This window comes from Petromyzon marinus, chromosome 16 (assembly GCF_048934315.1).
Source record: "Petromyzon marinus isolate PM22_M1 ecotype Great Lakes invasive population chromosome 16, UKy_Petmar_22M1.pri1.0, whole genome shotgun sequence".
NCBI lineage: Eukaryota > Metazoa > Chordata > Hyperoartia > Petromyzontiformes > Petromyzontidae > Petromyzon > Petromyzon marinus.
In genome coordinates, this window is record NC_133682.1 from 11,786,070 (window position 1) to 11,800,277 (window position 14,208).

The window sequence follows — 14,208 nt, forward strand, 5'->3', positions numbered from 1 at the left end:
ACGGCGAGTTGAGTTGATGCCAAAGAGCTCCATTTTGGTCTCATCTGACCACAACACTTTCACCCAGCTGTCGTCTGAATCATTCAGATGTTCATTGGCAAGATCCTCCCGTGTAATTCTGGGCTGATTCCTCACCGTTCTCATGATCATTGCAACTCCACCAGGTGAGATCTTGCATGGAGCCCCAGGCCGAGGGAGATTGACAGTTCTTTTGTGTTTCTTCCATTTGCGAATAATCGCACCAACTGTTGTCACCTTCTCACCAAGCTGCTTGGCAATGGTCTTGTAGCCCATTCCAGCCTTGTGTAGGTCTACAATCTTGTCCCTGACATCCTTGGAGAGCTCTTTGGTCTTGGCCATGGTGGAGAGTTTGGAATCTGATTGATTGCTTCTGTGGACAGGTGTCTTTTATACAGGTAACAAGCTGAGATTTGGAGCACTCCCTTTAAGAGTGTGCTCCTAATCTCAGCTCGTTACCTGTATAAAAGACACTTGGGAGCCAGAAATCTTTCTGATTGAGAGGGGGTCAAATACGTATTTCCCTCATTAAAATGCAAATCAATTTATAACATTTTTGACATGCGTTTTTCTGGATTTTTTTTGTTGTTATTCTGTCTCTCACTGTTCAAATAAACCTACCATTAAAATTATAGACTGATCATTTCTTTGTCTGTGGGAAAACGTACAAAATCATCAGGGGATCAAATACTTTTTTCCCCTCACTGTAAGTCAAATTGCCTTCCTGCTCAAATGAGGACTTAAGTGATGCAATGGACATTTTCACTTACGGCTGTGACCCAGCAGTGGAAATTCTTACATTACCATAGCAAGAATCAGTCTCTCCAAAAGATGACTAGTTGATTAACCACAAATCAGAACTTATTTTACAGGCTCTGGAGGAGTGATGGTACGAGTCGACCTACAACTCAGATTTCGACTTCCAATGTTCAGATTATAAGTCAAGCACTCTGAGGACTGGGACCAGACCGTATAATTCAAAGTCAAAATTTCATTTGTCAACTAAATAAATAAACAGGCAATATGTCTCTGTCACATATCAGTCTCTCAAAACAGAAAATGCAAGTACTTGTCACACATCTTATCAGCCACACAGCCTTCTGGGAGTGTATCATTTCAGCGGCATTGTTTCAACAATGCAAACTCTGACCTGGGTTTAGCATTCTAAACTAAACCTTGCCACAAATGATAGCTCAACGAAATAGCTTATTCATGTGGGAATTTATATCAGCCAAATATTCGAAACGCATGTTTTTTAAATTTGCAGGGGAAAACCGGAGGACCCGGAGAAAAATCCACGCGACCATGGGGAGAAGATATAAACTCCAAGTATACAGGCGTCAGGGTCAGGATATAACCCACGACCTCCTGTATACCAGGTGAGGTAGTTAACATCTCGCCACCACGGCACATTCAGTGTCTCATCGGCGGTCAGGCTGCCTTGAACCAATGCTGGTGAACTGCTAGATGTTGATAAGCAAAGACGTGTAATGAATCAAGATCACCTGTCTTGATGTGTGTGCCTCGCACAGTGAAGCCCGCAGGTAGATCCAAGAAGATCCGCAGCTCTCCTCCCAAAACAGTCTCAGCCCGAAGAAATACATCCTCCCCGTATATACTACTCAGCGCCAGCAGCTCATTCTCCTGGGATTCGAAATCTTCCGACGCCATTTATGCCTGCAATGTCCTGACAAAACCAAGCAGAAATATATACAGGCGGTCCTGGACTTAACTAGGTTCGACTTACGTAATCCTAGTCGGTTCGGCTTACGTCAATCCGCACTTACGGCAGGTCGCCAAATGCCACCAGTGTTGTTATTTACAGTGGTCGGACCCACACATACGGCATGACATCGACTCAGGCGCCGGTTGTGGGCAAACAAACATACAGTACGTCACCCAGTCAGGCTGCCTCCCGATGCAGGGCTAAATCTCTGCATTCTTAGTGATTATGTATTTTTGATTAATTTCATCCTTGAAATTGACCAGTGCTCTAGTGATGGTGTTGAAAGGAAATGTAGCAGAAAGGTGATTACTGTATTCAGTCCAAATAGGCCATGGATTACGAAGAATCAAGGTAAGAACTTTCAAAACACTATTATTGTACCTAAAAAAATATTGATAGTTGATAAAACATATTTACATTCATATCTATAAAAAGTTGCATATCGGACCCTTGGTCAGGAACGTAACCCCCTATTATATCAGTTTCTCTGGGAAAATCAGTCTCGACTTGCGTCATTTCGACTTGTGGCTCATTTTCTAGGAAGGTTACCTGACGTAGATCCGAGGACTGCCTGTATTTAAAGGGTAAAGGCGCAGCCCTGCAATTACTTGCTCACACTACTATTGGCAGGACCTCCGATAGAGTTCTAGAGTAGGCAAATAACCTGCAGAGGCTCTTTAGAGCTCTCTCTACAAGTGTTATCAACCTATTTCATTCCACTGCACACTTTCGATATTTCTCCATGTTGGCAGCAAAAGGAACCAAAAGAATCACTGTGTGCATCCGGGTGGGTGTCTGGGGGTGGGGGCTGCGGTACTAAGCCGTGACCAATGGGAGACATGAGGATGGCCACTGAACAGCACCAAGAGTTTGTCTGTCCTAGTTTTCCAACAGCGAGATTATTTATTTTAATTTCCGAAAATACCAAGGCACACCTGGGACTTTGTCATTGTTCACAAGTGTGCTGTGGTTGTAAAGCACTTTTATAGAGTCGACAGGGTATTTACCCTACTCTTCAATGCTGGCCAGACATTTGGAAAGAGGTGGGAGGTATCCACATTTTACTGTCCTACACATGACCTCCAATTAGCATGGTTAGCTATGTAAGAACAACATATAATATAATAGGTTTTTTACCCTTTTTTCTGGCAACAAAACTGACACCTTTTTACAAGGAATCATGTTTGCATTAACCACAATACCTGCGGTCAGAATGCAAACAAAAACCAGCTCTGATAATGTATGCATTGTCCTTGAAATTGATTAGTCCACACCAGAGAGCTTTTCTTAGAGCCCAGTCTCACATGGTGTTGGACCAGATGACGCCAAAAGGCGCACAACTCAAAGACAACGCACTATCAGAGTATGAGCGCTCGGGGTAAGCATTTACATCATGAGGCCTCCTTTGCCAGTAGCAAAATATATTAGGTTTTCTACACTTTTTTTCTGGCAACATACATACACACTGGGGGGGGGGGTGGCACGTGCCCCCCTAATGATCCGATCAAAATCCTTAATTTCGATCCAATCATTGGGGTTTATTAGTAACTAGCTTTATTACCCGGCTTCGCCCGGGACTTGGATTTACGATGCCCGGCCACCTTTGTCTCCTCCCAGTGGCGATGTTCACACACCACACCAGTTACTCGTTTGAGGCTGAGTCGACTTAGGGGAGGCCCAGGACCGGTTCAAATAATCATCACAGGTGGTGGCCGTGAGCGGGAATCGAACTCGGGTCGCCGGGTTCGTAGCCCAGCGCCCTAACCACTACACTACCGCTCCCCCCACAGACAAGCGTGCGCGTCCATAGGTACACATACACACACTGGCTGCAAACAAACAATTTTCAGGGTGCGTACGGCAGTAAACGACTGAAATGATAAAGCAATGCTGCGCAAAAAACGCCTTAGACGAGCAACACATTTGTATGGCACTTTACTTGCGGAGGTTTGGGGGGGGGGGATGCGTGACATCAGCAGGCACACTGCGTAACGCTTCCGCATGCGGGTGACATCACAGATGTGACGTCACAGCTCACTTCCCGTGCAAAATATATACATTATTCCACCCCCCCCCCCCCCCAAAAAAAAACATACAAAAGTCTATTTTATTTTTTATTTTTGCATGGTGTACAGTCTGGAAACTACCCACATGCCAAATTTCAAGTTTGTTGCATGTCGGGAAGTATGCTAAACATTTCGAACAGACACACATTCACAAATTTCCCTTTTATATACAGTAAAACCTTGGATTACGAGTAACTTGGTCTGCGAGTGTTTTACAAGACGAGCAATTCTTAAAAATACATTTTAACTTGATAAACGAGCAAGGTCCTGCAATACGAGTAGTACGTATATGCATTGTCTGCCGAGCGTCACGTGATCACAACTGAGCCAATGGTTCTTCTCTCTCTCTCGCTGCGGTATTGTGGGTAATCGTCTCCCATACTTGGTCTCAGTCGGCGTGCCTCACTCGTACAGTCAACATCTGTGTGAGCGTATACTGTTTACTATAGTGTTGTGATCATGTGTGTGTGCGTAAAGCATTTTTTTATTTTGTGTCCAAGTGTAGTGACTGTTCTTTAGGAAAGCACCACCTGAATAAGGCTGTAGCAGTGCGAGCGATGCATCTGTTTAACGACAATGCCATGTCACATTTCCGCGAAATCCTCAAAAGGAGGCAAAAGCAAGTGTCATTGGATAGGTTCCTTGTTAAAGTCGCACAAAAAGAAAAAGATTCCAGTGAGCCAACAGATAGCAGTGATTCCGTTAGTGATGGTGAAAGTCGCCCTACACAATAACCCTCCTCCTCCTCCTCTCTCTCGTCTCCCTCACACCAGCCACGATTACATTTAATTAATAAATTTGATTACAGTACTTTTTTACTGTATATAGATAAATCGGCATTTTGCGACCCCCACTGCCACTGTGTAGCGTATTATTACGTTCCAGGGACTCTATGAGATGATAGGACAATAGTTTGAGTCCAAAATTGGCAATAAGTAACGGCAAAGCAGTTATAAGTGACTCACAGAATTGTGCGCAGTTGCGTATACAGTACACGACTTCCCTGAAGGCATTCACCTTCAGCGAGCGCGATGCCGATCACACACGGTTCAAATTTGACCCTCGATCGATGGCTGCGCCATCACCGCACACGCGTCAAATAAAAATCAAGGCACAAGTCCTTACTTAGTAACAACTCCTATAATTTTTCATTGCTGAAGGGGTTGTCCCCCCCCACCTGAAAATCCTGGCTCCGCCATTGTACATACACATACATACATGACCTCTCGATTGACTGTGGTGTATCCATTTATACTACTGGGTTGTTGACAGAGGTGGATGGATATTGGAAATAGTTTTACAGGGGTATTTGCACATAACATATAAATATCCCATTACTGCCAGATGAATTGCAAAGGGAAAATATTAAACATGAACGATGTGTCCGAGGCCTTGGGAACACATTTACATAATATGCATTGTTTTGACATTTGGCAGGTCATAGCTGATACGGAATTGAATAGTTATAAAGTTAACATTTCAGCATATAGGTTTTGTAAATGAAGTGAAGTCATTTCAAAGCTTTGAGGGCAAACGACAAACTAATTTGAAACACTACAGTAGAAAAGTCTGAACAATGGGTAGCAAAAAGGCATTTGAGGCTTTGACAGGTTGGGATATACCAAAAGCTAATTTTCCTTTTAAATTTATGGCAATTGTGAGTATGGCTCCGTTTTTTTTACAAACAACGGGATGTACTGTACTTTAAGTAAAGCAATTACGTGTCTAATTTATTTAATAGCCCATGCCCAAACAAGGCAGCCCCATCCCAGCTGTGGAAACGCCACAAAAGTGGCATAAATTATATCGATCTTGGCAGGCTAATTGGCTGAGTCGACCCTTATCCATGGTTTGAACTCAAAACCTTACTTCCAAAAAGTGTTTATCCCGATTGCACATATGCACACATTTACATGCGTTGTAAGTTAGTGTATTTAGACATATGTACATGTGCTATTTGTTACTTATAGCGTATACATGTTATAGTGTGCGCATACATGCACACACATACATGTGTTGTATGTTATAGTGCATGACATGTTACATTTAAGACTTTGCTGACAACTACTGTAATACAGTAGTTAGGGCAATATAGTACATTACTATAGTGTACAAGTCTCTCACGACATCTTGTGGCACAATGCGGCATCACATCTTATCTGCACAATTTTTCCAAATGTTATGTGATCACCGACTTGTGATGTAATGCTGGTTGGTTGGTGATACTTCTTAAAAGGGGCGTTGTAGCTTTCTCCCATATCACACATTGCAACCAATCTTTGGATTATTTCAAGGCAAAGTTAATCTACGCTGATTTTCTGCATATAACTTCGTTGTGATGTTACAATTGTTACACAACAGCCCTTGTAAATATTGTTTTGCAACAGAATACCATTATTTTACTGATATGCTGAAGTCATGCACAGCACGAGGCCCTGAGCCCAGTCCTCCTCTCTTGTCGTGATCCCAAAACCAAAGTACCACCTCAGAACCTAGCAGGGATCTTGGCGAACAAATGAACCTGCTCAGCCAATGAATAAAAAAACAGAGGCATTGCAGAGAAATGTTAAAGATGCAGCCCGTGTCGTTGCTTGCCCCATGTCACTGCTGTCAGAACAGCCACGAGAGGGAGGTCAAAAGCGCCCCAGGAAGCGATAGGGGAGGCCCTCAGTGGAACATACAGGCTGGCAAATCGCCTGATGAAACTGGTTGTAAATGCCAGCGAAACGTCGTACTCTTAATTGTAAATGTTGTTGGTTTACTCTCCAACCGGTGTGCTGAAGTAGTAACTAATTGGCACGTTTTGTTGACGTGACAAATCTTACTAATTGGCTGTGTCGGGTGGTGGTGGGTTAACGACACATTTATATTTACGCGATCTAATCCAAAAAAAAACATTATTATGAATAGGGGAGACCCTGTAGAAGGTATTTGGCCTACTCTTCCACGCGGTTTTGATCTACTCTAACAAAAAAAAACTTATTTTGAAACAAAGGTGCATGCTGTGAACTCGCATTCAGATATTTTTCCGCCAGTGTTGCAGTGGCATGGCCAACAGGGCAACCAGAGCCAAACGTGTGGTGTTGGCAACACTACAAAACAAACTTGCACAATTTAACTTTGCTTAATGTTCTCAGCCTTCATGTTCCCCCCCCCCCTAGTTGACGGAGATTTTCATCTACAGGTGGTGATGTTAGCTTGTGATGACACTTGTTGAAAGCTGATGACTTTATTTAAAAAAAGTGAGAAATAACCCACAATCCATCGTTCGCGTGCGTTCAGTGTTAACTAAACAAGGGGCAGACCTGGGGAGTCCCTTACTCAATGCCAACCTACACCAGAATCTTTATCCTGGAGAAATCCAATGGGCAATGAAGCTCTTTATCACAGATGTCCAGCAGGGGTGGGTAGGAAAGTCGCAACAATATAAAACACGATAGGAGTGAAAAAGGTAAGTAAATCACTAAACATAAATAAACTATATTCTTTGGGTAGTTCGGTAAAAATCACGTAGGTAGGTTCAAATTAATAAAAATAAACAAAAAACTACGATGTTTCGATCACAACACAAGCGATCGTCATCAGGAGGACGGTCGCTTGTTTTCCTCCTGATGACGATCGCTTGTTGTGATCGAAATGTCGTTTTTTGTTTATTTTATATGTATTAATTTGAACCCATCTACGTGACTTTACCGAAAGACCCAAATAATATGAATTCCTGCAGTCACGAAAGCCTTAAGTCAAGAGACAAATAAACTAAACTTTGAATTTCGATTTAAAGCTTTCGTGACTGCAAGGATTCATCTTCTTTGGTTCTTTCGGTAAAGTCACGTAGAATGAGAATAAAATAAAATTTTCACGACGTTTCGGCCACAACACAAGCGGCCTTCATCAGATCACAACACAAGCGGCCTTCATCAAATCACAACACAAGCGGCCTTCATCAAATCTGATGAAGGCCGCTTGTGTTGTGGCCGAAACGTCGTGAGAATTTTATTTTATTCTCATTCTACGTGACTTTACCGAAAGAACCAAAGAAGATGAAAACTAAACTTTACTATATTTTTTATTTTACTAGGTAAAGCCCACTGAGCTAATTCGTTGTTTTCCTGCGACCTGGCCACGAATGATCGCAGCCAAATACTTTAAAACACAGGTTTTTAAATGTGGAAGGGGGGGGGGACCCAAGGAACTGGAGAAAAATCCACGCGACCACGGGGAGAACGCGCAAGCTCCAAATAAATATACACAGCAGGCATCAGGGTCGGGATCGAACACACGTGTTCCTGCATATCAGGCGAGGGAGTTAACATCTCCTAGCCACCGTGCTCAGCAAGGGGCAGCGGGGAATGGGGCGAGGGAGGTTGGCAATCAAGTTTTTTTTTTTAAATCCCCCGCAACTCGTAGCGTGACACTTTTAACTTAAATCAGAGCTCTAAAGCGAGTTTCCAGAGTGAACGGTTTCAGGGCCTTGCATTATGAAGATGACGGTGTGGCGGGCCCCGCAATTTTTTTAACGCGCTAAAAATTACAACACTACAAGTTGACGTTACCAATTTTTTTTTTTAACTCGAACAACAACGATGAAAATATCACTTAAGCGGTTTCAATAGAGCGTTAAACAAACAAAAAGAGAATCATTTTAGCGGAAAAGGAGGGGCAAACTTTATCGGCGTTTGCACTATCATCAAAGTTTTAATAACGCCGCGAGGTTGGGTGACAAACACACCGGCACCCACACGTTCGCAGTGCACTTACCCAAACTCGCACGTCTTTCTGGCGCTTGCCCTTGCCGTCAATCGCTAAGGGATTGCACGCACGTATGCAAAAACGTCTTTCTGTTGATCTTTAATCGCGAGAGGATTGCGGAGAATTCGCGCCGCCGGTCGCATCGTCCTTATCGTAGCCCTCTGCGGGTAGGCCTCCGCTCTAGAAATCCTACAACAGATAAGACGGAGAGGGGAGGGGAGGTGGGGGAGGTGGTGGGAGGAGGGGGGTTAGCACGCTCGCCTCCGATTGGTTGACCAGGCGTGACGTCGCGGCCACTTCAAATATTTATTTATTACCGCGGAAGGAATCCGATGAGCCGTAAAGCTCTTTTGCTCACCGGTGTCCAGTGAGGGGGGCCCACGGGCGGGGTCAGGACGTTACGCAAACAAACACTACGGGGGTGGGGGGGGGAACACGATGGCAGTGCAAAGTATAGTGAAGGTAAATAAATCGCTTTTAATACATACGTAGTGGAGTAGAAGATACACATGGGTAAATTGGCCATATACAGTACATACAGTGTGGGTCACGTGAGGTAGAGCAGGTGGTGAAGTCACGGGTGGCGTAAGCAAGACAAAGTAATTAGGGGAGTCAAGGCACGAGGGCTGTGATTGGTCGAGAGGCTGTTAGCGTTAAGTGGCGGCGTCACGGAGTCTGGGCCGGTGGACAGGTGCGGAGCTGGCGGGGAAATGCCGGCGAGGCACGTGGCAATTAATTAAGGCTGATTGGAAAAGGGGATAAAACGCTAGGTGATTTGGACGGGGAGTTGAGTTGTTGTTGTTGGGGAAGTTGTTGGCGAAAAGTGGAGAGAGCAGCGAGAGATGCGAAGAGGGGAGCCGGCAAGCGTTAGTGAAGAATAGATTGAGAGCCGAACCCAGAGGACAATAAATAGCAATAGGGAGAGTTAGCGTTAGCGGAGTGGTAGTCACGGTATAGGTAGGTACAGGGAGAGTTAGAGATAGACGAGTCACTGTGTGTGAAGAGATAGACAGGCCACTGTGTGTGAGGAGATAGACAGGTCACTGTGTGTGAAGAGATAGACAGAGTCACTGTGTGTGAGGAGATAGACGAGTCACTGTGTGTGAAGAGATAGACAGGTCACTGTGTGTGAAGAGATAGACAAGTCACTGTGTGTTAAGAGATAGACAAGTCACTGTGTGTGAAGAGATAGACAAGTCACTGCGTGTGAAGAGATAGACAAGTCACTGTGTGAAGAGATAGACAGGTCACTGTGCGTGAAGAGATAGACAGGTCATTGTGTGTGAAGAGATAGACAGTCACTGTGTGAAGAGATAGACAGTCACTGTGTGTGAAGAGATAGACGAGTCACTGTGTGTGAAGAGATAGACAAGTTACTGTGTGTGAGGAGATAGATAAGTCACTGTGTGTGAGGAGATAGACAGGTCACTGTGTGTGAAGAGATAGACAAGTCACTGTGTGTGAAGAGATAGACAAGTCACTGTGTGTGAAGAGATAGACAAGTCACTGCGTGTGAAGAGATAGACAAGTCACTGTGTGTGAAGAGATAGACGAGTCACTGTGTGTGAAGAGATAGACAGTCACTGTGTGTGAAGAGATAGACGAGTCACTGTGTGTGAAGAGATAGAAGGAGTCACTGCGTGTGAAGAGATAGACGAGTCACTGCGTGTGAAGAGATAGACAGGTCACTGTGTGAAGAGATAGACAGTCACTGTGTGTGAAGAGATAGACGAGTCACTGTGTGTGAAGAGATAGAAGGAGTCACTGCGTGTGAAGAGATAGACGAGTCACTGCGTGTGAAGAGATAGACAAGTCACTGTGTGAAGATATAGACAAGTCACTGTGTGTGCGGAGATAAAGTCACTGCGTGTGAAGAGATAGACAAGTCACTATGTGAAGAGATAGACAAGTCACTGTGTGTGCGGAGATAAAGTCACTGCGTGTGAAGAGATAGACAAGTCACTGTGTGTGAGGAGATAGACAAGTCACTGTGTGTGAAGAGATAGACAAGTCACTGTGTGTGAGGAGATAGACGGGTCACTGTGTGTGAAGAGATAGACAAGTCACTGCGTGTGAAGAGATAGACGAGTCACTGTGTGTGAAGAGATAGACAAGCCACTGTGTGTGAAGAGATAGACAAGTCTGTGTGTGAGGAGATAGACAAGTCACTGTGTGAAGAGATAGACAAGTCACTGTGTGTGAGGAGATAGACGGGTCACTGTGTGTGAAGAGATAGACGAGTCACTGTGTGTGAAGAGATAGACAAGTCACTGCGTGTGAAGAGATAGACGAGTAACTGTGTGTGAGGAGATAGACAGAGTCACTGTGTGTGAAGAGATAGACAAAGCACTGTGTGTGAAGAGATAGACAAGTCACTCTGTGTGAAGAGAGAGACAGGTCACTGTGTGTGAAGAGATAGACAAGTCACTGTGTGAAGAGATAGACAAGTCACTGTGTGAAGAGATAGACAAGTCGCTGTGTGTGAGGAGATAGACAAGTTACTGCGTGTGAAGAGATAGACAAGTCACTGTGTGTGTGTCGAGATAGACAAGTCACTGTGTGTGAAGAGATAGATAAGTCACTGTGTGTGAAGAGATAGACAAGTCACTGTGTGAAGAGATAGACAGGTCACTGTGTGTGAAGAGATAGACAAGTCACTGTGTGTGCGGAGATAGACAAGTCACTGTGTGTGTGTCGAGATAGACGAGTCACTGCGTGTAAGAGATAGACAAGTCACTGTGTGTGAAGAGATAGACAAGTCACTGTGTGAAGAGATAGACGAGTCACTGTGTGTGAAGAGATAGACAAGTCACTGTGTGTGCGGAGATAGACAAGTCACTGTGTGTGTGGAGATAGACAAGTCACTGTGTGTGAGGAGATAGACAAGTCACTGTGTGTGAAGAGATAGACAGGTCACTGTGTGAAGAGATAGACAGGTCACTGTGTGTGAAGAGATAGACAAGTCACTGTGTGTGAAGAGATAGACAAGTCACTGTGTGAAGAGATAGACAGGTCACTGTGTGCGGAGATAGACAAGTCACTGTGTGTGAAGAGATAGACAAGTCACTGTGTGTGAAGAGATAGACAGGTCACTGTGTGTGAAGAGATAGACAAGTCACTGTGTGTGAAGAGATAGACAAGTCACTGTGTGAAGAGATAGACAGGTCACTGTGTGCGGAGATAGACAAGTCACTGTGTGTGCGGAGATAGACAAGTCACTGTGTGTGAAGAGATAGACAAGTCACTGTGTGTGTGGAGATAGACAGGTCACTGTGTGTGAATAGACAGACAAGTCACTGTGTGTGAAGAGATAGACAGGTCACTGTGTGTGAAGAGATAGACGAGTCACTGTGTGTGAAGAGATAGACAAGTCACTGTGTGTGAAGAGATAGACAAGTCACTGTGTGTGTGGAGATAGACAGAGTCACTGTGTGTAAAGAGATAGACAGGTCACTGTGTGTGAAGAGATAGACGAGTCACTGTGTGTGAGGAGATAGACAGAGTCACTGTGTGTGAAGAGATAGACAGTCACTGCGTGTGAGGAGATAGACAGTCACTGTGTGTGAAGAGATAGACAGGTCACTGTGTGTGAAGAGATAGACAGGTCACTGTGTGTGAAGAGATAGACAGGTCACTGTGTGTGAAGAGATAGACAGGTCACTGTGTGTGAAGAGATAGACAGGTCACTGTGTGTGAAGAGATAGACAAGTCACTGTGTGTGAGGAGATAGACAAGTCACTGTGTGTGAAGAGATAGACAGAGTCACTGTGTGTGAGGAAATAGACAAGTCACTATGTGTGAGGAGATAGACAGGTCACTGTGTGTGAAGAGATAGACAAGTCACTGTGTGTGAAGAGATAGACAGGTCACTGTGTGTGAAGAGATAGACAGAGTCACTGTGTGTGAGGAGATAGACAGAGTCACTGTGTGTGAAGAGATAGACAAGTCACTGTGTGTGCGGAGATAGAACCACTGTGTGTGCGGGGAGTGAAGAAGATACTTGTGTGGGGAGACGAGGAGTATGAGCGGACGGTGCTGAAGGGAATTCGAGTGTTCGAGTTGGCGGAGCGCGGAGAGGATAAATTATATAGTGTGTGTGTGTGCGGAACAATTGAAATAAAAGTGAAGGTGGAAGAAAGGCGATTGTCGTCCGAGTAAATCCAAGGCACTACAAATATATAGAAATAAAACTAAACTATGTTTTTCCTTATCTGACCAGGTAAGGCCCACTGAGCTATGAGATTATTTTTCAGAAGCGACCTGGCCGCAAATGATAGCTCAGCGAAGTGGCTTATTACGTGAACATTTTTTAGAAGCAGAATAATCTAGGTGCATGTTTCAGCCTCGGGGTTTTACATGAGTCGATTTCCATAGGATTTGTTTTAGGGTTTTATATGATTCTCAGGGTTGTATATAATCCTTAGGGTTTTAGATTATTCTCAGAGTTCTAGGTGATTCCTATGGGTTTGCTTTGCCGGGGTTCTAGTGACCCGTATGGTTGAACACGATTAGCAGGGTTTTATGATTATTAGTGTTCTCTACGATTAATAGGGGACTAAGTGTAATTTCTTCGGGTCGTCATTGTTCTCAGTGTTATTGACGAACATGAGTTTTTTTTTGGTTTTCCTTGTGCACCACTGCCAACGCAGTATGACCAAACATTGGGTACCCTTATTCGGGTAATCTATCATTTGTATGGTTCTCATGACCTCTTAGGGGTTTTCCGTGGCCTGCGGCTCCAGAGCCGCATGAGTCTCTTGTGTTGGATATATAGGCCTTATTCCAAAATTGATAATAATGATATTGCCGGTATTTTTTTTTTAAATCACTCGCGGGGTCGCTGGCAGCACAAACAAACGAACCCCCCCCTTTTTCGAGCTGCTGTCTTGTCACTCTCGCAAGGACTATGACACCCTCTCCTCCCACCAACGGAAAGGGTCAGCCATAAAGTAATAAAACCCCAAAGTCAAAGAGGGGAAAGGGGAGTGGGAATTACTAATGAAGCCCGAGGGGGAATTCCAGGGAGCGAAACCGGGCAGACAAGTTTTTAGTTAACAAAAGTACAAAAAAACAACCACAATCCACAGAGCGGGTAACACAACATTAATGCTAACGTTGTTCACCTTAAATTACATTACATCTTGCCGTCACACGACCTTGCAAAAACCAAGGAATACGAATTCCAACAGTCAAGATGCTTACCTCTTAAACTCAGGACATAAAAAAATAATAACTCAAGCATAACAGCACCGATCCCTGGATACAGACGGGGGAACGGAAATTAATAAACCCGGGGAAGTGCGTCGTGGTGATGGTGTTAAATCACAAATCTTGGGAAACGTGAGCCAAGATGATAATTGTGCAGTATTAATCCAAGGGCCAGCCAGAGAGAAAGAGAAACTCCCGGCTGCCTTTGTCTTCCAGCAGCACGTGATAAGAATTTGGATACGCTCGAGAGAGCATCTCCTTTTGGAAATAAAAATCAAACACCACGTGGAAACACTACGTCAACATACCTTGAGTCGCATACAGAATCATAACTGCAGGTGGTACGGTACCAAACTATAATAAAATAAATGTTAACTTTAAAAGCCTCAACACACCCTTTGTACGTCGGAAAATGTCACACCGTGGGGGAGGGCTCGAACG

At 44.3% G+C, this 14,208-nt stretch overlaps 1 protein-coding gene across 6 annotated transcripts in view; it reads right to left on the reverse strand.

The window, feature by feature from the left end:
• RNF14 (ring finger protein 14) overlaps positions 1-8,748 on the reverse strand; it is a 33,994-nt gene extending 25,246 nt beyond the window's left edge. For 3 of the 6 annotated variants that reach the window (XM_032955149.2, XM_032955148.2, XM_032955147.2), the window contains exons 1-2: positions 8,569-8,748; positions 1,524-1,705 (exon numbers count right to left, since the gene is read on the reverse strand). In XM_032955149.2, the coding sequence (XP_032811040.1) occupies positions 1,524-1,622 (99 nt within the window). In that variant the 5' untranslated portion in view covers positions 1,623-1,705; positions 8,569-8,748. The remainder of the gene's footprint in view (positions 1-1,523; positions 1,706-8,568) is intronic. The other 3 variants (XM_032955152.2, XM_032955153.2, XM_032955151.2) reach the window with 1 other exon arrangement.
• Positions 8,749-14,208: the final 5,460 nt, after the last annotated feature.